The sequence below is a fragment of the Symsagittifera roscoffensis genome, chromosome 6 (genome assembly GCF_963678635.1).
Source record: "Symsagittifera roscoffensis chromosome 6, txSymRosc1.1, whole genome shotgun sequence".
NCBI lineage: Eukaryota > Metazoa > Xenacoelomorpha > Acoela > Convolutidae > Symsagittifera > Symsagittifera roscoffensis.
The window spans coordinates 2585415-2608938 of record NC_087067.1 but is presented as its reverse complement, the minus strand read 5'-3'; the positions used below and the strand labels follow the sequence as shown (position 1 = coordinate 2608938).

The 23524-nt window shown below is 33.0% G+C and overlaps 2 protein-coding genes across 2 annotated transcripts in view; both read right to left on the bottom strand.

The window, feature by feature from the left end:
- LOC134848127 (copine-5-like) overlaps window positions 1-23524 on the bottom strand; it is a 546303-nt gene that overhangs the window by 320047 nt on the left and 202732 nt on the right. The gene's annotated exons all lie outside the window — the stretch shown is intronic.
- On the bottom strand, window positions 6405-12911 carry LOC134847686 (uncharacterized). The gene is made up of 6 exons (XM_063864858.1): window positions 12345-12911; window positions 11456-11611; window positions 10199-10416; window positions 7751-7855; window positions 7052-7139; window positions 6405-6857 (listed from the first exon to the last, which is right to left on the bottom strand). Exons 1-6 carry the CDS (start codon window positions 12441-12443, stop codon window positions 6708-6710), a joined length of 816 nt encoding a protein of 271 aa, XP_063720928.1. The 5' UTR covers window positions 12444-12911; the 3' UTR covers window positions 6405-6707.

Here is a 23524-nt window from a genome sequence, read left to right as displayed (position 1 = left end):
TTTTAAGGAGATTTACAAGATATGCTTAGTGAAAAAATAGCACAGGTGAAAAGTTTTCAAAAAACTAGTTAAACGTTTCACACAAAGAGATTGACCTTGAAATTTTTCTAAATGCGCCTTCAGCGCCAGTCTATACATATTTTGAGGGGGGAGCGCGCGCCGAAAAATATGTATAGACTTTTTCGGAAATTTACTATATGAAAACTTATTTAAAATGACTTTTCTTCTTTTAAACTGCGTTAAAACTTATCAGTGTGAACAGGTGATTTTGATTTTTTCGGAAATTTACTTTATGGAAATTTTTTCAGAAATTTACTATATGAAAACTTATTTAAAATGACTTGTCGTCTTTTAAACTGCGTTAAAACTTATCAGTGTGAACAGGTTTACAACATTTACAAATTTTTACAACAATTCCTCCATGCAAAATGCCGTGTGAACAATTTTTGAACAGTTTTATTTTGAAAATTTACGAGGGGGGTGGGAAACTGGAAAAGAGCCAAATTTTCCAAAAAGTGCCTATAAACGCCTTTTTTTGACGTTTTTTTCAAAAATTTGCCTGCTGCGCAGAAAATTTGGTGAAATTAGGGTCTTTATAGTGGTTTGGGAAAGCTCACAAATTTAATTTGGTTGACCTAAAAAGGTCGACAAAAATTTCATTTTTTTTGTAAATCCGCCCCCTTTCGAGAAATTCCTAGATCCGCGCCTGGTTTTTATTACAGTTTCTTGCAGGTTTTGATATTTTAGTCAGCGGTCTTAACAATAATCGGCTCCTTACCAGTTTTGATTTTTTCAGAAACTCAAAATTTTTGGAAAATCCCTTTTTTCGATTTTTTAGGAAATTCACATTACACAAGTCAATTTAAAGTTACTTTTGATGTTCTAAACTGTAATAAAACTATCAGCATAAACATGTGAACAATTTGTGAAAACATTCGTTACCTGCAATTTAGTATTTGAACAGTTTCTAAAATCTTAATTTGTAATTTTATAAGGGGGATGGGAAACTGGAAAACAGCCCGATAATCAAGCAAAAAACGTTTTACCATAAATTTTGCGAAACGAAAAAATTTTAACTAACAAAATTTCTGAAAAAATTACGGCTGCAATAGTGGTACCACTTGAAAGTTGTGGACGCAAAAAAAGGCCTTGAGTCGCAAAAAAATATCTTCGCTCAACACAAAAGAACTGTCAGGAATGAGGTTAAATAAGAGAAACTGACTATGCTTAGACATGCTAAATGGTCGGATCAATTGACCGATTGAATTTTATTTCGTATGAGTATCGAGAAAAATTTTGAAAAAGAAAAAAAAATCAAATTTTATAAAAAAAAAATTCGATTCTATAATTTTTTTGTAAACTTTTGTTTGGGCGACCATTGCCTCATCAGAAAGCGAATTATCAGGGTTGATGCTCTAGCCTTGGATCTGGATATTAAATACTGCTCTCCGCAGCACCATAATATTGTGTGCAAAACACTTTTCATCCTTTGAGGACAGAAAAAAGTAGCTTTATTTGCCTCAAATTTATTGATTCTTTTTCACTTTGATTGTAATTTTTGAGCTTTGATATTGTAAGTTTTGGCCTTCCTCATTCGTTGGAGAATCTGTTTATGATTTCATATCATCCAAACTACTTTCAAGTGTTTATAAACATGTCTCAAGAATCTATTGAGCTTTATCCCCCCAAGCGAGAATGGGGAGGGGGGGGGGGAGGGGGGGGGAGAGGTTGCTCAATTGATCCAGATGGCCTTTCATAGATCCTGTGCAAATCGCAGAAACTACAATTAATCATTTTTATCGTTATTTAAGGGGACAAAAACTTTGAATGGTATATTCAACTTTTGTTCACCAAACTATAAACAACAAAGTTAAAAAACAAACTTAAAGGCTTATTTGCAAACAAACAAAAGTTTGGCTCGTGACATTTTTCTTGGTCCTGTGCATCACCAGAAAAGTTTTTTGAATTTGTCAAATTTTGTCGTTTTATCAGCACCGTCCGTATCCATGACTACATCTACAATTTGCAATATCATTATGACAAGTGGAACAACAACTGGTTGAATAAGAGCCGCAGCCCCCACCGACTCCTCCGGATCCACAGCCGGCATTACTGGTCCAACAGCAGACCGGGGATGTCGGGATGCCCGGTTTGACCATTCCGCACTTGGGCCGAACTCTGGGACAGATGCAGACTCTCAGCTTACAAGTGCATCCGGGAGGTCGAAAGTAGAAAGTGTCGGAATCGGCGCACGGATCGTTGCCCATTTTTGGATTTCTTCCAAAATCAACGGGGGTATTGGGTAAAAAACGCTAGGTATAGTAAAAACAGAGAAGTTTCGGCAAAAAATAAGTAGTTAGGAGGTTTTATTGGGTTTAACAAATGATGATTTTACTGGGGTCGCTTAGTCTTCTCAAGAATCTTGGGATCGTTCAACTTTGGTTGATCTTGTATCTTTCGTCGGTTGCTTTGATCTTGAATTTGAAAACTAAACTTGGACGCGGAATTGGTTTTGTTGAGAAAATTGCCCTGAGTTGCAGCTGAGTCTAAAACAGCACGTGGAAATTGTGAGTTTTCAATTGGTATGTTCATTTTAAAATGCAAAAGTTATATTTGTGAGTCATATTCAAAAGGATTGCTCTTTTCGATTGGCTAGATAAACATTCTTTTAAAATCTAAGCCACAAAAGTGAAAATAAATTAAAGTCAAGCTTTTTTCGGCTCTTTTTCCTTTACCCATCACCTGCAATTTTTTACAAGCAAAATTACGGTTCCCACCAACCGATTAACAAGAAAATTGGGCTCTTTTCCAGTTCCCCCCTTCAAATTAATTTTTGAAAACCTTATTTAACGTTGTCATAATGCAATGAAATTTGGCATGGTGAACAAATTGACAATTATGAACAGATTTGTTCTTCATACATTACAGCGTAACATCACGCATTTAGCCGTAATAACACGTAAAACAAACATAAAAATCGATATTTTGAAAGGTGGGGGGAAAGTGGAAAAGAGCCGAGAATTGGCATGCGGACTAATCGGGCCATGACAAACATCATTGGTCTGCATAATTAACCTTGTAAAACCACTCATTACATCATAAAATTGATGCTCATACGAGGTGGGGGAAAAGGAAAAAGAGCCCTCTTTTCCGCTGCCCATACAGATTTCAAAACTTTTATTGCTCCGACTACTGAAGGGAGGAGCTATGCCTCCGATGTTTTAGTTTTCTATATTTCTTAGAAAATTTCAACGCAAGTTATCAGTTCTCACAAATAATCATTAGAACGCGTCAAGCTATATATCAAATTACAACCTTTAGTCTTTATTTGAAATCATTTTTAAAATTTTCAAAAAAGTTAGAAAATGTTGAAATAAAATCTTTACATTTTTTCCATCTATCATTGAGTGAGTAAAGCCAGAAAATAGGAGTGCTTTGATAGCAACAATTTTTTTTAAGATCTAAATTTTTTTCCGAGAAAAATTGTTTTTGAAATTGTTTTTGAAAAAAGTCTTTTAAATTCGTTACAAACTCTGCAAAATTTTTGGAAAAGCTCAGGAAACCGGTTTTTTAATTTTTTTTGAATTTTTTTTCGAAGACAATTGTCCGTTTTTCAGATGGACAATTATCCATAGAAATTTTACGAAATAACAAACCCTTTTTGTTCTCAGACACAATTGCATACATTATATGACAGCTCTGTAAAATTGATGTATTTTGATGCACAACAAAGGCATGTGGGGAAACGGTAGAAAAGCCAAAATCGCATTGTATTTTCTTGTTGTTTCAACTTATTGAAAACTGGAAAATTTGATTTTGTAAAAAATTGGGATTTTTTGACGAATTCATTGGTAATTATCTCTATTTGATATTTGCAAATGATGAAACTAAAATTATATACGTGAAAATGAACAAATATATTTTGATTCGACCATTTTCTAGAGTATTTTCCCCTGATTTAGCACAGCTAACTCCAAACTCATAATTGATCAAATGCGGTATTATCTAAAAGCCCTTTCGATCGCGATTGAAGATACTTCGAAACAAAAGTTAAAAGCTTTCATAATTGCATAATTGTATAATGTTACCACTGAGACTACTTAACCGCCAAGTAAATCAAATAACATGAAAAACATGAAATAAACAATTGGTTATTTGATTGTCGCAAAAAAGTCTGTGGACTAAGATATTTCAGACTTTAAAAGTAAATAACCCTTTTACCTGTTTATTCAAAGGAGTATCAATTTCATAGCTCTAGCAAAAGTTTTTAGTGCCATTTGTACGATGTCAATTTGCTTACATTATCTTTCAACCTTAAGTGCTGTTCTCTTTTCTTTTTTCATCTTCGGCACGAGAGAACAGTACTTAAGGTTGAAAGATTATGTAAGCAAATTGACATCGTACAAAGCGTATCGGATAAGGAAATGAGCAAAAATGTTTGTTGGTGAAGTGTTTTTGGCTAAATTTTATAACATTTTGACCTAACAAAATTACAAAAAATGGTTGATGCTGAATTGAACAATTTAATCAAATCTTTGACAAAACCTAAAAATTAACTTTATTACCAAAAAACTTTCCGTTTTAGCATCCCATTCAAGTCTTTTTTCTTTTTTCATCTTCGGCACGAAAGACTTGAATGGGATGCTAAAACGGAAAGTTTTTTTGGCAACAGAGTTAATTTTTAGGTTTTGTCAAAGATTCGATTAAATTGTTTAATTCAGCATCAACCACTTTTTTGTTAGATCAAACTGTTATGAAATCTAGCCAAAAACACTTCACCAACAAACAGTTTTGCTCATATCATTATCCAGTATAAATTAGATTTTTTTCAACAAAATTACTCATCTCATTTGTGTGATAATTCACACAGGCGAATCGGAGCTTCGCACCACTTGCGATTTAAAAAAAAAAAAAAAACATAAGAGTCGAAAAAAGCAAATTTTATCACATGTCTCGATAGAAGTTCATTCCAGGTAAACATGCTAGACACTTGAATTTTAAAACGGCAACAAGGGAACAAATAAGCAACTAATGAAAAAAAAGCCGACTATCTTTGAGCAGACCCAAGTTTAGTCGAAAAAAAATCTAATTTGGTAAAAAAAAAGAAGTTTAAAGTAGCACCTTAAATAACAATGGACATCACTTGCACAGGCAACTACAAAGAAAATTGTTTACAGCAAAAGAAAAATCAGTGATGAGTCAACTAAGCCAACAATCATTGAGCTGAAACCACTTGAACAGAAGAAAAATGAGTTTTTGATTTCTTTAAAAATCTTCCAAGTCCCCTTGAAACTAGAATGAACATCACTTCCACTTGCAATTACAAAAAAAATTGCTTACAGTGATGTGGCAACTAAGACAATCTTTGAGCAGACAATCTTTGAGCAGACACCAACTGAACCGAAAAAAAAAGATTCTATGAAAAAATTCTTCTAAATCTTTCAAGTCAACCCCTGAATTTAGAATGAACATCACTTCCGCTTGCAATTACAAGAAAAAATTGCTTACAGTGATGTGGCAACTAAGACAATCTTTGAGCAGACACCAACTGAACCGAAAAAAAAATTCTATGAAAAAAATTCTTCTAAATCTTTCAAGTCAACCCCTGAATTTAGAATGAACAACATTTGTACTTGTAACTACAAGAAAAATTGTCTACAGCATAAGCAAAATCCGTTGTGGCATATTTACAATAAAACTTTCTGGGATTTTTTGAAATCAAATTCCTCGATATTGAAAAAATACGACTCGAACCCAAGAACTTAGGGTACAAGAACAATTTATTTACCTTCAGGCCAAGGGAGAAGCAACCTGGAAGATGTTTAGAGAAGAAAAGTGGAAAGAAGTCAACTGCAGTCAGCAAGTGATTCAACTAATTTTGTTAAACTAAATATTAACTAGGAAAAAAGTATATATTATAGTTTGATAACGCATGCTAATCGCAAGCGTAAAAAGTACTATTAAGTTCTTACAGTCTAAGTTGAGAAACCTATTTTGAAAAGACTGATTTGTCCAATAGTTTCAGTTTCGTTAAAATTATTCATTAAAAAATTATCGATAACGTTCTAATCTCTGTATGCATTTGCAGGTTATTACATTTTTTAAATCACAATATTCTTTAGATTTTTTTGTAACATCTTGAATGGTCCTTTTGTTGAATGTTTCTTTTTATAAGGCTATCAGATCGTAAGCCCAAAAGTTTTCTTATGTTTGTCTAGTCCAATTTACTTCGTTTTTTTCTGGTGATTTTTCACATTGAAAAAAAAATAGCTTCTACAGATAACTGTAACACATAGCTGATGGTGCACCTTGATACATCATTTTTGAATCCTTTTGTCGGTTCTTTGCTCTTATATCAATTTTTTTCCAGTGTAAAAAAGCTCGGGTTCGAGTGTCCTGAAAACTCAATTTGAAATCTTTGAATTGCTTTCTCAAACAAATTAAACAATTTCGATGATCAGAATCATTTAATACAGAAGCAGACTATTGGACAAAAAAATGACCTTGGTAAAAACCAATTTTCTTTATAACACCGGGAGCCAAAATGGCAGGTGTGCTGTAAATTATTCATTAATGATTAAACGTTTTATTAATTAGTAAAGCAATTAAATCGATCTAGTCCAAGCAAAATCAAGCTTAAGCAAATCAAATACTGATACTCAAATATAATAAATATTGAGCCTTAAAAATATAATTAATTTACTGCACTATAATTTCTTTCCTGGTATTTTGTGATGATTTTCAGAGTTCTGATTTTGATCGGCACTCAAACTGTTCGCGTGATCTCGCAAGCACTGGGCGAATGTGTTCAGAGCTTTGACCATAGAGAGATCAACAAGTGTTTGGAACAACATACCCTAAAAACAATTATAAATTTAACCGTAATCGAATTTATTCTCTTTGCTCAACTTTTTTCCGTTTTCTTAATTACAATTCATAATCAAACATTTGACTTAAAACCCAATAACTTTTTGACAATTTTGAAATGAAATGCAATGGATTTATTCAAAAGTGAACAAAAACATCATACTAATTAAATGCAAGAGCTTACTTTGAAATTAATGGAAGCTAATTGCGTCATCACACAACTATCTTCATCGATTTTCTCTATTTTGACGGCAAGAATTGACTGTTCCCCTCTGAAATAAAGAACAATTTCATTTGTGTAAAAAAAAAAACAGTTATCAAAAGCTTTAAAAAAACTGGAAGTAAATATCTTAGAACATTTTACGCTTTGCACAAAAAATTGCCCGATGACATAACGATGCTCATAAGTCAAGTATTAACAATTCGACATAAGAACAATTTTGAAGCATTTTTGGTAAAGTTTTGGTATAAATGATAGACACTTATTTTGAACCGGACAAAAACTATCGTCCTAAGTATTGATTTAGAAAAAAAAAGAGTAAAAAACTGAGCCGAAACTGATTGATCGTCGAAACTATCTCTAAAACTATAAAAATGTGTATAAATTGCTCCAAAATAATTCAGGAATTTCGATAATACCAAGAAAACATGTAGGAGATGAAGAGAAATTTGCACCCTCATTTGTGCTGAAAAAAAAACACTACTAACAATCCTTTAGGAAAAACATGAGAACGCAACTTAGTTTAAATTTCTATTCTAGTCAGTTTGATAACGCCCAAAAAATTGTTGGTGCGTCGTATATTCTTTTTTTCCTCAAAAGCTAAAATCTGATAACAATTTCAACTAAGATATCAACAGAAAAAAAACATGATCGCTGCTTTACCTGACACATTTTTTGAGCGGAGGACAGGCGACGACATCAGCACCAGTTCCAACATACAATGCGTGATCTTGTCCTTTCTCCATCAAAAAACAAGTGCAGAAGTCCCTGAAAACCATGGAAAAGATAGAAACAGCATCAACTAGCATCTTGGGGCTAATTTAGGAGGAACAGGGGTGGGGCGGTCGCCTCCTTCCCCCACCCCAGTGATTCGATCCCCTCGCCAACCAAAGGTTCCCCCTTTGGTATTATTTTATGACATCCATTTTTGGTGACCAAACAAAAAGTTTTCTAAAGGCGTCTATGGTGCCAATATGTAATAACTCTGAATGGGAGCACGTTACTGTGTTCTTTAAATGCTCAAGTCTTCCAATATATTTGGTCATGGTGATTTGAAATTAAAAATTGTCTGATATGCGTTGAAAACAGTTCATTATTCTAATAAATGTAACTATGACAACCCGAGTTGAGCTCAGTACAAGAAAAACGCTTATCATAAAATTCGCTACAATAACTAATGAACATATTGTTTCTAATACAACTTCCATACACTTTTCGAAAATGTTTATACCACCTTCTAAACAAAATTTTTGTGTTTTGACGACATTGAAATTTTCTGGTCGTTTAAAACATAAAACAACTTCTCTGTTCAGATAAAAAAAGCTGAACATACAATTTCCATCTATCAAAACTGTATGAAAAGCAATTTTTCCATGTTAACTTAAATCAAAAAATTTTGGGTACTTTTCAAAGAGCTGATTGATGTTTTTCGTTAAATGAAAGTAATAAAAGCGCGCTCGAAGAATAATACACTTTTTCCACAACAGAATCTTAAAAAATCTAGTAAAATAGTTTTTAGATACTTTAAAAATATTTTGAAGTCGCTTTCTGTTAAGAGAGCACAAAATCATCAAAAAGAAAAAATATTATTTTCAAAAATTGTTAAACATAGTTTTCAGTTAGTTTGAAATCAGTTTCACACCAGTTTTCGTTAAACGTCAGCATTTTGGAGATCAAAATAAGGATTCTATTAATTTTATAGAGAAGACGCTGTTGATACAAAATCCACTCGTTAAAATTATGTATACATCATTTTCACGTGACTACAACCAAAAGTTTCAAGTAAACTATCCAAAATTAAGGAAAATTTTAGTGTTTTTGTCTAAAAATCACTTTTATGCTCAGGCGACCAATTTCCGAAAAACTTTTCCCTTGCGTTAAAAATTAAGACAAAAAATCACATCGATTAAACTGAAAAAAAAGTAAACAGAAAAAAAAACAGACAGTTTTTTTCCAAAAAAACCTCAACTTTCTAATTTCAAAGAAAAAATAGATGCTTTTCAAGCTCTCAGAGTTTTTGGAACAATTTATGAATGCCACCTTTTCGATAAAAACTAAAACAACTTAGGAAAACTAGAATAAAATTAAAATCCACTTTCAAAACTAGATTTTGTGATGTTTACATTTTTGCTGTTCGATAGTGGAGTTTGCCATCCTTTTAACAAAGGAAAACACTGAAATTAAAAAGAAATCAAAAGTCAAACCGCGAGAAAAATTTCAGTCTGAACACATGTTAAGACTTTTTAAAAGAAAAAAAGAAAAAATCATCCTGACTTATATAAGAGTCTGAACTACGTTCATTTACTCTCAATTGAAGGAAAAACGCATAAAAAGTCATACAATTCTGTTTGTGGCAAAAATGCGAGTCATACAGTTTCAATTACGGTTTAAGACTCCAAACAATTTCATTTAAGCAAAAATTCAATTTTCATACATTTTTTTTTCAATGGAATAGTATGATAAGCATTTTTCTCATTCTATGGTTTTATTGCAATCAACTTCTGTCAACACGAAAACTTTTAAGATTTATTTAATCATTGATTCAAGCAATTTCTTGGAAAACGGATCAAAATTTCTATTTTGAAGTCTACTGTTTTGAAGCCGACAAAAAATTATTGAAATTTTTTGAACGTTTTGCAGCTTCCAAATTTTGAAGAAAAAAGTTTATCAAGTCGAGCCGCAAAAAATCGTCAAATTTGAGCGTGAACAAAATTTAAGACTTTTCCCAGAAAAACAAAGCAAAAAACTCATCACGACCTATATAAGTGACAATTATATAAGCACTTTTTGGCCTGAACTTTCAATCATTATGCTGGACTTCCTTTTAAAAGATTTGTTAGACTCCTTTTTTCCTTGACTTATTTTTTATGTAACGAAGCCAAACTATGTTTTTTTTGTGAGTTTGTAAGCGGATTCCGCAACAAGGACGCTCTCTTTCATCTTCTTTTGTTCTTTCGCCTTCTTTGATCGTTCAGACAAAATTTTAGCATGTTTAAAGACTTGTCTCTGGATTTCAGAGACCTACACGCACGAAATTGTGCGCCTACTCAGTGCACAGTTTGGCCTTGTAATGTATTTTGATCAAAATAATAAAAAAAAAGAATTCAGTACCGTTTGGAGATCATACGTGACACGGAATCCGACATTCTCATGTATGCCACCCAAGCTGAGCGCTCTTTAGTGGGATCCAGGGTAGTTTCAATCGAATCCAGGGGCGAGGAGAGGTCCATCACAAGCTCGCATGTCTCACATGTGTCGTTCCAACTAGGGCAAGAGGGGTAGTCCAGAAGAACGTCAAGTGCTCTGGCCCAGTTTTGGTTCATCACACACTAGAATAAATACTGATGTTGAATATGCTATAGCACTTACTCTAGAGCTTCCGCAAAAAAAAACATGTTATAGCGGAAAATTTTTGATTAGGTGAGTTTTTTGAAATTTTTCTTGACCTTTTGTGGTCAACCAATTCGAGCACTGTCAAAACCAGCTGTATTTCGAGCTTGGTCAGAACTAGTAGCAGGCCGAGGGGTAGGGGTACGGGGAGGGCGACTGCCCTTTTTCCCTTAATTCTGGTTGCCATATTTTTACGAGATCCATTTTTGATATAACTAAATTTGAAGGAGGGGGAAGGGGGCTTTTTGGTCAAATTTTTAAAAGTGCTCAAAACGTCATTTTTAGCCTGTTGTTCTTAGCCTGTGCTCATAACTTCATTTTTGATAGGGTTCTTTGGTATCAAAAATCAAAAAAGAGCTCAGAAAACCAAATTTGTCGACCTAAAAAAAGTCGACAAAACTCTCATTTTTTCCCCGAAAAATCGCCTCCTCCTAGAGAAATTTCTGCGCACGCCACTGGTGAGAACCCAAGACTTACTGCCAAATTATGATCACTTATTTGGCCGAATTATGCTCATTAGTGGAAAGTTCCGTTTTTCAGCATTTTTTGGAACAATTGACCAAAAATCGCATTACTTGCCGAGCGATACCACTTTAAATTGCTCTAAAAATGTTTGGGTTGGTCAGCTTAAAATGAAGAGAAATAGTACCAATGCCGGAACTTTTTGGAAAACTTTGGAACTCAGAGCTGGAAGAGATGCTGAGTTTACGAAGGGGGGGGGGGGGGGGGGAGGAGGATTGGAGCACGCCTGGGACTGTACTTTTGATTTTTCGGTCTCTTTCGCAGAAACCTTAAAGAATCAACTTATATTGAAACAATTTTCTGCATCACAATTTTGAATTCTTTAACACAAGCAGACCTCTGAAGCGATTGCATATTTGAGCTCAAAGCAGCTCTGAAAACTTTAGAGTCAGTTAAGCAAAACAAGATGATTCAATTTAGCAACTAGAATTGATTATGGGTAGGAGACTACTTGACCTTGACTTTGAAAATGGTGAGGTTGAGTGACTCGCAGTAAGTGCTGCTGATCTGGATGAACTCTGACTCTTTGGCCACTTTCCACTCGGTCGACTCAGAGTACAAGTCCTCCGATATCTTCCAGTAGTCTTTCGCTTTCTCCAGTGCCCGACGCTCCTTAAAAGAGGATGTTATTCTTATAAAAGACGGATTGGTGAAATGATTTGCTTCAAGACTTTGGCTAGTTTGAGGTCAACCATGATTCGTGCTCGCTGCTTGAGGGTCAAATGACATTGTCGAGCCCAGAAAATTAGCCCCAAAATGCGTGTAATTCTTAACTAAGAGCAAGAGCTGCTCTCCATTAAGATATGGACAACTTATATATAGACCCTTTGTCTCGAGGATAAAGAGGCTTATTCTCAGACTAATTTGTACTGGGAATAAAATCTAACTAGAAATCAGCTCTGGGAGTTTTCAAGATAACGTTCAAGGTAGATTTTTATATTTTTCTGACGCATGACGTCATTAAATTAAATGATATCTCTTTGAATTTACATAAATCTCACAGTATGGAATTGGACATATGACCACCATCAGCTGACCAAGTCTTAACAGGCCTCGCTACAAATAATGTTGCGTTGAGTTAAACTTGCAACTCCAACATGTTAAAAACAATAATTGTTTTTACCCTATCTTGTCTATAGAAAAGAGTGTATTTGTTGCGCGGAAAGATTAAATAGGGGTGAAAAAGTAATGGGGTAAAACGACGCGGTGTTAAAAGACGGAGGTTGTAAACAAAAAGAAACAATTAAACTACCTCAAAACTTTATTGGCCTTGAATGGTTCAATCCACATGCTAAGGTCCCGTGAACAGTCAACACTGGTTGGAAAAATAACGTGAAAAACTTACGTCATCCTGAAGATTTTCAGAAGTTCTTGGAGACAAAGGCCATTCTTGCGTCTGATTCACTTTCGTCTGTTTTCCACTATCACTTTTAACTTCTGTCATTTTAGGAAGAAAACGTAAAGCAAAACTAATTTTCTGTCAAAAATCTTTTTTTTTAAATGAACAACTTTTCAGCAGATTTTTACTGCTTCTGTAGATGTTAAGCTAGTAAAATCATTGTTTGCAACTAGTTGTTTTATATAAAGTAAATTGAAGTGTTTATATTTTTCTGATATGAGCCAAATCTTATTTAGAATTATACACGCTGTTAGTCTATGCTTCGATCGAATGTATATTTACACGAGAAAAAAATAGTCAAAAATTTAAGATCGTCCAAATATGCGCACAGTTAAAATGAAGGTCTGACTCGTTTAATCGACGGAAAATGGAACCGAGCTGAATTTGAGAAGAAACCGATTTTGATAAGAAACAGTTTTGAAGAAACATATCACGCAACTTTATGAGACATAAACACATATTCAAGTTTAATTAAGAGGCTGGTCTTAGCTCTAGATAAAAACATCTAGATTATGGGTTTTGAGTCAATATCGATTACTGCCAAATTTGACAAGTAATTTCCGTGCACGACGATTCTGGTTATTAATTTTCAGCTAAATGGGTTATTAAAACCATACATATGTTAACATCGCATTCAACTGATAGTATTCAAAAGGTTTTGCTCATAACGCAGACAAAGCTTATGAAAACAAAGATAGCCGGTTACTGAGCAAGTATTACAGAATGTTCCGACCATAGTTTTAGAAAACACAACGAAAAAGTTTTTCAAATTATTTTCGCATATTGGACAGCCATAAGGAAAAATGCGAGATACATTAAGTTGGAAAGTTTTGAAGTCGAGCTTTTTATCTTTGTACTGCTGTTTGAAACAAATAATTTTTTCGGTTCATTTGATGAATTAAAAACGCATCAAATGAACCGAAAAATGATATTTATCAAATGTCAAAGCACATATGACATTATATATTCATATTCATACACTTTGCTTCGCTAGTATAAATAAACTATTTTAAGCCTGCCCTGCTCGCTCTCTCTAAGGTAGACTAGAAAAAAAGAAAAATTTCAAACCCGTTTTTCTCGAAACTGAGAAAATTTATCATGATTTTTAAAGCCTGAAAGGGCTTTAAACTAATATGAAAGGGCTTTAAACTAATATATCACTCAATTCTCTCCAATAACAGTTTGTGGTAGCTGATTTTGCGTGCAAAACAAAAATGAAGGAGTAAAAAAATCAATATGTAATCACAACCACTCGGCTACGAGTACAAGCTGCAATGAAGATACCCTCAAGATACCCGAAATGAAGGGTCGACGGTCAATAAGCAGAATGGTCTCAAGGCAAAAAAAAACAGACAAATTGATTAACTGATAAAATAAGCATTCGATGCGGTCAATAGTACCAAGGAAAAAGAGAATAAATTATACATCAAATTAGTAATTTCGTCAAGTTTTTGTTCCGACCATTTGAAAAATGGGGAGCAATTTTGTATTCGGGTGTTTTAGTTTTTTTCTTTGTTTTCCAGGCAGAATCAGGTACCACAAATAATTATTGGAATGTGTCAAATGATATACTATATTAAAGTCCTTTCAACCGTGATTCGAACGACATTAAGAAATTTCAAAAATTTTTGACAGCGACGAAAAAAAACGGTTTGAAATTTTTGGAGTAATTTCGAACTTATATGGTGTGAGCCCATAGGCTTACAAAATCTTATCTAAGCTCACTTAAAGCCGTAAAAACGTAGTTGTACTCAAATGAAAGTAGTTTATGGAGTTTTTTAGCGCCAGTTGGTAAACAAAGGTTAGAAATTCCAAAAAGTTCAGCAAACAATTTTGAAACCAATTTGAATTTTTTTACATTTTTTTTTTCGTTTTTCTTGCCAAATTTCTTCAAAAACTGTTTAAAGAATGCTTTGTTTAATGAGCTGTCAAATATGCCTAAGTTTTTTCCGATCACACGTTTTTATCACACCATGCGGAAAAAAAAACGAAAGTAATTTGAATAAGTTTGAAATGACAAAAATCTGTCTTTGTATTTTTCTGAGACTGTGGTCGGAACAATCTGTGGTACTTGCACAGTAACCGGCAATCCTTGTTTTTAATTAATTTTTTTAAAAATCTGGATCAAATTACTCATTTTGCGTATGATTTCAACGCTTCTCTGGTAATATTGACAATTCTAATATTAATTTGCCGATTAGTTTATAAAACTATTATTTTTCTAATTTTCTGCGCTTGGACACACTCTGCCCTAAGACCATTCTACTCATGCTCCGCCTTCCCTTAATGGAAATTGTATTAGGTTGATACAATATTTCGTTGATACAACATTTTGAAAGGTGAGATTCACATCAGAAAAACGTAAATTAAACAAGTCATTTGCTCTCGCTAGTGAAAAATAACACATTGAAATCGGATTCATACTTTCGTTTAAAACCATAATAGCTAAAAACAACCAGTTCAGCCACTTAGTTATATAGATTTGGAAAAAAAATTTACGTTGAAAGACTAGGGATCCTAGCTGATATAGCTTCGACCATAGACAACCAAAGATAAATTGAAAAAAAAAAAACGGAATAGTTTTGCTCGAGGGTTTTTATCTCCAGGAAAATTTCAACTCTTTAACTAGCAATTTTTATTTCATCAGAAAGACATTGTTGTCTTGAGCTCACATTCAAAAAGATGTTTCACCAGTAATAATTTTTTTAAAGCTATTGGTGTTCAAAGATTGCCAATTAAGGACAATTTACACGCGATAACTTCGTGCTATCAACGCAACGCATAAGCAGCTAGTTCATCAGCTCATAAATTGTTTCAAATTCATTTGAAGCATGCTATTCGATCTATTTGATACTTTGCTAGATGCTAAATCTATCACTTTTTAATTTTTATAGCGCCTGGGGATTGATTTTCAAAAATCTCAAAAAATATTAAATTTTTTTAAAATAGCCACAGACAGTTGGAAAAGAGATGAAACAATAAACGCAAGTAAACAGAAAGAAATATAGGATAATCTCAATTTTCGAATTTGTGAGAAAAAGATAGAAATTCAAAGAGCATTGAGGCCATCTATTTTTCTCAAATTCGAAAATTGAAATTATCTTATATTACTTTCTGTTTACTTGGGTTCATTATTTTAAGACAAAAAAAAATCAGAAAAATTTCAATTGCAGAAGAAGATTTCAATGCCTCTCAAAAAACGATTGGTGAAATTTCATATCAAAATAAGCAGCCGTAAACCTTCAAACAACTAGGTTCTAAACTAATTTCAATTGCAGAAGAAGATTTCAATGCCTCTAAGAACTTTCTAAGAACTTAACTTAATCTAGTTGAAGAAAGCGGATATTACTTTTTTTAGTCCATTAGTTTTATACAAACTGATCCTTACAAACAAATACGTGCTGTTTTTGACCAAAAAATTGAAAGAATTTTAAAAAATGAAGATTAATTCGTTCATTGATACTCAAAAAGTTTCCTAGATTTTTGAATCTACCGAATACACTGATTAGATTAGTAATACTTTCTTCGACTATTGTAGTCTTTCTTGCCCGACATTTGATTGTATTCTGGTGTTTTAGTTTTCTTTTCTTTTTTCCACGCAAAATTAGGTACCACAAACAATCATTGGAACGGGTCGAGTGATAAATCAATTTAAAACCCTTTGAGTCGTGATTAGAATGACATTTTGAAAAATCCAAAAAATTTTTTTCAAGTCTGGAAAAACCGGTTTGAAGTTTTTGGTTTTTCATCTAACTTCGAGCGAGAAAAGCAAGCGATCATGGTTATTTATGCTTAATTTCGGCCGTTTCTAAATGCTTATTTATGCTTTATTTTAGTTTTACTAGAGTATAAATAATATTTGGAGTTAAATTGAAACATCAAAAACTTCTAACTCAAAATTTTCAGCAAAACAGACCAAAATTTTTTTTATTTTATTTTCGTTCTTTTCTTTCAATAAATGTTGTCCAGTTTGCCTGCTTTACTATGACTGTCGAATATGCCAAAGTTGTAGTTTCTTGTTCAGACCCTCTTATCAAACCAAGCAGAAATAAACCGACAGTAATTTCAAATAAAGTTTTGCTTTAAAACTATGGTTGAAACATTCAGTGCTACTTGCACATTAACCGGCTATTCTTTTTCAACTAGGTTTCATTTAATGTTTGGATCCTCCGTGGTCTGATTGACTATATCGACATAAACACAAAACCTGCGAAAAGTTTTCCGTAAGTACCAAATCATAGCGAAAACACACGAGCTAATTTGACATTAAGTGCTGTAACCAAAAATTTGAGCAAATATGAAGGTTTTATAGCATGTCCAATTTTTATGATACAGTTGCAGAAAAAGAAGGCGCAATTTTTTGCTTTCAATAAAACAAAAAGAATATTTCGTAGAAAAAAACAGAGGTGAATTGGCAACTTCGTTGCAATAGAGGTGACACTGCAACAAACACAAAAGTGACAATGCAACTTCGCAAATATAGCCAACAATTAGTTCGAAAAAGTCAATGATCGCAAGGAAACAGAAAAAAATGATGTTTTTTGAAGAAAAAAACGTCAATTTTCGAACTTCAGAAAAAAATTACATCGCCTTAAAGCTCTTTAGATTTCAAAGAAACATTATGATTGATACTTTTTTGATGAACTTTACTCAATTTGCAAAAATCTGAAAAAACTGAAAAAAATTTAAACTTATTTTCGAACCTAGAAGTCGATACGTTCTTTGTGCCCTTTACAATTGTTTTGTTCGATAAAAGAAATTGCCTTCAAAGAAAAGCAACGGAAATTAAAACACAGTGGCGAAACGTAGCTTCGCTCCACTTTCAATACTTTACAAACATAGCTTTGAGAGATAGCAGATAAAAGATGAAATGAAAGCCAATAATTCGAAAAAACCAGTTGCAGAAATTTTATTATTTGGTCTAGAATGCTGTTTAATTTGAGGAAAACACGACTAGCAACAAAAATTCCGGCGTCGAAAAAACATTTATCGAGTGGCAACTAAACTGTTTAAAAATTTGGAAAAACTCCCGTTGAGTTGAAAACAATATTGTTGTCATGAAGTAATTTTGAGCAACAAAAATCTGAAAAACAATAATTTTTTCTATCTAAATGTTTCTGGAGAAAGAGGCGGAGGCGTAAGAAGTGGGTTTCTCAAAAAACGACGTATGAAAAGCTATTAAGCCGACAAAACATACGCCAAAATCTTTTATGCCGAAAGAAGCTTATAAAAAAATATACAAAGTCTGAGGTAGTAAAGTTACAAATTACAGGGATAACTCATCACTTGCAACTACAAAAAAAACGTTCTGCACAACAAGAAAATCGGATATGGCAACTAAGCGGACAACACAGATAGATTCACAATAATCAGAAAAACGAAAGGCCGAACTTTATGAAACTGATAATTTTCAGTTTGAAAAACACAGGTCCTGCAGGATTCGAACATAGGACCTCAGGCTAAATGGGTCGCAGGTGCCAAGAAATTGAATGTTTCGTTAATCAAGCAATCAAGTGATTCCTAGATTCTGTTTAACTAGTTGTTTACCGGAGAGTCTATAATCCGATTTGAAAATGCTTGCTAATCAAAAGCGAAAAATATCAAAACAACGGAGAAACAACAAATTTGAGCGTGACTTTTTCTGCAAAGAAACCAAGCAAATTTTTACGCCTTAAATGTCTTCACGACGTTTACTGACTCTTAAACTCAAGCACCAAAGCCTCATAAGTTAGCTTTAAAAGAAGGGTCGACAGTCAATAAGCAGAATGGTCTAAGCGCAAAAAAAAACACAAATTGATTAACTGATAAAATAAGCATTCGATGCCGTCAATAGTACCAAGGAAAAAGAAAATAAATTATACATCAATTTAGTAATTTCGTCAAGTTTTTGTTACGACCATTTGAAAAATGGGGAGGAACTTTGAATTCGGGTGTTTTAGTTTTTTTCTTTGTTTTCCAGGCAAAATCAGGTACAATAATTATTGGAATGTGTCAAATGATATACTATATTTAAGTCCTTTCAACCGTGATTCGAACGACATTAAGAAATTTCAAAAACTTTTGACAGCGTCGAAAAAAAGGTTTGAAATTTTTGGTTTTTGGTCTAATTTCGAACTTATATGGTGTGAACCCGTAGGCTTACAAAACCTTATCTAAGCTTACTTAAAGCCGTAAAAACGTAGTTGTACTCAAATGAAAGTAGTTTTTGGAGTTTTTTAGCGCCAGTTGGTAAACAAAGGTTAGAAATTCAAAAAGTTCAGCAAACAATTTTGAAACCAATTTTAATTTTTTTTACATTTTTTTTTGTTTTTCTTGCTAAATTTCTTCAAAAACTGTTTTAGAATGCTTTGTTTACTATGCTGTCAAATATAACTAAGTTTTTTTCGATCACACGTTTTTATCACACCAAACGGGAAAAAAACGAAAGTAATTTGAATAAGTTTGAAATGACAAAAATCTAATTTTGTATTTTTCTAAGACTGTGGTCGGAACAATCTGTGGTACTTGCACAGTAACCGGCAATCCTTGTTTTTAATTAATTTTTTGAAAAAATCTGGATCAAATTACTCATTTTGCGTATGATTTCAACGCTTCTCTGGTAATATTGACAATTCTAATATTAATTTGCCGATTAGTTTCTAAAACTATTAATTTTCTTATTTTCTGCGCTTGGACACACTCTGCCCTAAGACCATTCTACTCATGCTCCGCCTTCCCTTAATGGAAATTGTATTAAGTTGATACAACATTTCGTTGATACAACATTTTGAAAGGTGAGATTCATTTGCTCTCGCTAGTGAAAAATAACACATTGAAATCGGATTCATGCTTTCGTTTAAAACCATAATAGCTAAAAACAACCAGTTCAGCCACTTAGTTATATAGATTTGGAAAAAAATTTACGTTGAAAGACTAGCGATCCTAGCTGATATAGCTTCGACCATAGACAACCAAAGATAAAATGAAAAAAAAAAACGGAATAGTTGTGCTCGGAGGTTTTTTTCTCCAGGAAAATTTCAACTCTTAAACTAGCAATTTTTATTTCATCAGAAAAACATTGTTGTCTTGAGCTCACATTCAAAAAGTTGTTTCACCAATAATCATTTTTTGTTAAGTTATTGGTGTTCAAAGATTGCCAATTAAGGACAATTTACACGCGATAACTTCGTGCTATCAACGCAACGCGTAAGCAGCTAGTTCATCAGCTCATAAATTGTTTCAAATTCATTTGAAGCATGCTATTCGATCTATTTGATACTTTGCTAGATGCTAAATCTATCACTTTTTAATTTTTATAGCGCCTGGGGAATGATTTTCAAAAATCTCAAAAATATTAAATTTTTTTAAAATGGCCACAGACAGTTGGAAAAGAGATGAAACAATAAACGCAAGTAAACAGAAAGAAATATAAGATAATCTCAATTTTCGAATTTGTGAAAAATAGATAGAAATTCAAAGAGCATTGAGGCCATCTATTTTTCTCTAATTCGAAAATTGAGATTATCCTATATTACTTTGTTTGCTTGGGTTCATTATTTTAGGACAAAAAAAATCAGAAAAAAACTTCAATTGCAGAAGAAGATTTCAATGCCTCTCAAAAAACGATGGGTGAATTTTCATATCAAAATGAGCAGCCGTAAACCTTCAAACAACTAGGTTCTAAACTAATGAGATGCGAAAAAAGAAATCATTTTTGATGAGTTAAGACAATTCTTACGCACCTAGCTTTACAGAATCTCCGAGAATGATCGTTTTAGCGATAGTGGAAACTTGGCGAGGCCACGATCCTTCGCTAATTTTTTATCGCGCATCCTGAATTTAAAACCAATAATTACAAGCAACAATTTAAATCTTGAGCAATTTGTTGGTAACTGGTAATCAATTGAAGATATTTGCAATTCAATTTCGCTAGTTTATTTAGAATCACCTGACCCGACTGTTGATTTCTGATCTTTACACAAAATATAATGAACTTGCCTTGAAACTTTATTTCTTATGTCACTTCTTTAGAGGATTGCAAAAATAATTGGAATACTAGAAAGCAGATATAGTAGCTTCAAATGAAGGAGAGTGAAAAATTGTATTAGATGATCCTTTCTTTATCCATCAAATTTGTGTATTTTCAGGTGAGCGAATAATCTACTTTCAGGCCATCATTTCACAATTTTTCAACTAAATGGTTTCCTTTTCTAACCAGAAGGAATAAAGACACGTGTAGAAAGAACTTAACTTAACCTAATCAAAGAAAGCGGATATTACTTGTTTTAGTCCATTAGTTTTATACAAACTGATCCTTACAAACAAAGACGTGCTGTTTTTGACCGAAACATTGAAAGAACTTAAAAAATGAAAATTAATTCGTTCATTGATACTCAAAAAGTTTTCTAGATTTTTGGATCTACCGAATACACTGATTAGATTAGTAACACTTTCTTCGACTATTGTAGTCTTTATTGCCCGACATTTGATTGCATACTGGTGTTTTAGTTTTCTTTTCTTTTTTCCACGCAAAATTAGGTACCACAAACAATCATTGGAACGGGTCGAGTGATAAATCAATTTAAAACACTTTCAGTCGTGATTAGAATGACATAGAATGTGATTAGATTGACATAAAAAATCCAAATAAACTTTTTTTTCAAAGTGGAAAAACCGGTTTGAAGTTTTTGGCTTTTCATCTAACTTCGAGCGAGTGAAGCAAGCGACCATGGTTATTTATGCTTAATTTAAGCCGTTTCTAATAGCTTATTTATGTTTTATTTTAGTTTTAATTGAGTATAATTAATATTTGGAGTTTTATTGAAATATCAAAAACTTCAAACTCAAAATTTTCTGCAAAACCAACTGAAAATTTTTTATTTTCCTTCAATAACTGTTGTCCCTATATCGCCATAAACATAAAACCTGCGAAAAAGTTTTCCGTAAGTACCAAATCATAGCGAAAATACACGAGCTAATTTGACATTAAGTGCTGTAACCAAAAGCTTCAGTAAAGATGAAGGTTTTAGAGCATGTCCAATTTTTATGATACAGTTGCAGAAAAAGAAGGCTCAATTTTTTGATTTCAATAAGACAAAAGAATATTTCGTAGAAAAAAAAATACGTTAATTTCTGCGAAAAAAAAACAGGTGAATTGGCAACTTCGTTGCAATAGAGGTGACACTGCAAGTAACACAAAGGTGACATTGCAACTTCGCAAATATAGCCAACAAACAGTTAAAAAAGAGTCAAGGATCGCAAGGAAACAGAGTCAATGATCGCAAGGAAAATAAGCAGTTATAAGCCTTCAAACAACTAGGTTCTTAACTTAATGAGATGCGAATAAAGAACTCATCATTTTTGATGAGTTAAGACAATTCTTTGCCTGCTTTACTATGTAAAAAAACAGTAAAAAATATGGAAACAATAAAAAAAACGTCAATTTTCGTACTTCAGAAAAAAATACATCGCCTTAAAGCTATTTAAGTTTTGAAAAAAATTATGATTGATACTCTTTTGATAAATTTTACTCAATTTGCAATAATTTAGGTTTTCATGCCTCTGAAAAAAACTGAAAAAATTAAAACTTATTTTCGAACCAAGAAGTCGATACGTTCTTTGTGCCCTTTACAATTGTTCTGTTCGATAAGGGAAATTGCCTCCAAAGAAAAGCTACGGAACTTAAAACACAGTGGCGAAACGTAGCTTCGCTCCACTTTCAATACTTCACAAACATAGCTTTGAGAGATAGCAGATAAAAAATGAAATGAAAGCCAATAATTCGAAAAAAAACAAGTTATAGAAATTTTATTATTTGGTCTAGAATGCTGCTTAATTTGAGGAAAACACGACTAGCAACAAAAATGCCGGCCTCGCAAAAATATTTATCGAGTGGCAACTAAACCGTCAAAAATTTCGACAAACTCCCGTTGAGTCGAAAACAATATTGTTGTCATGAAGTAATTTTGAGAATTTAAATGTTTCTGGAGAAAGAGGCGGAGGCGTAAGAAGTGGGTTTCTCAAAAAACGACGAAAGAAAGGCTATTAAGCCGATAAAACATACGCCAAATCCATTTAAGCCGAAAGAAGCTTATAAAAGAAAATATACAAAGTCTGAGGTAGTAAACTTACAAATTACAGGGATAACTCATCACTTGCAACTACAATAAAAAACGTACTGCACAAAAAGAAAATCGGATATGGTAACTAAGCGGACAATACAGATAGGTTGACAATAATCAGAAAAACGAAATGCCGAACTTTATGAACTAAAAATTTTCAGTTTGAAAAACAGGTCCTGCCGGATTCAAACATAGGACCTCAGACTAAATGGGTCGCAGGTGCCAAGAAATTGAAAGCTTCATTAATCAAGCAATCAAGTGATTCCTAGATTCTGTTTAACTAGTTGTTTACCGGAGAGTCTATATTCCGATTTGAAAATGCTTGCTAATCAAAAGGGAAAAATATCAAAACAACGGAGAAACAAATGTGAGCGTGACTTTTTCTGCAAAAAACCAAGCAAAATATTACGCCTTAAATGTCTTCACAACGTTTATTGACTCTTAAACTCAAGCACCAGAGCGTCATAAGTTAGCTTTAAAAGCACAAAATGTAAAAGGCAACCACGCTCGACAACTTTGCATGAAAAAAGGAAAACGTATGAAAACCAAAATCTGTATAAAGTATGCATATCAAAAATTTCCACAATAACCTCCTCAATTTCTTAATTTTCTGAAACGGAACTTTTTATTATCATTTTGAATGGAGCAAACTTTTGTTAGTTCATTCAATTAAAAAGCATCAACTGTATCTTACTATCAAATTTCAAAGCATATACTATCAATTCTCCATGCTGCATGAGCCTCAAATGCCAACAAAAAAGCCCTAACTAAAGCGACCTAGATTGGAAAAAATTGGCCTAGTATTATCAAACTTTGCTCCATCTGTTTAAACACTGTTCTAACTACTTTTCCTGTGTCAAGCCGAACAACAATGAACTTCGTTTTCTTCTTATATAGTACCTAAGCTAGTGTTGAAAAATTAATAGGCCCAGTGTACCCTTGGTTGGGTTACGTAGCAGTACTTAGACAATCGTGTATTCATACTCGTTAGTAAGCAGACAAATACTGTATTGACCAATCAGAATC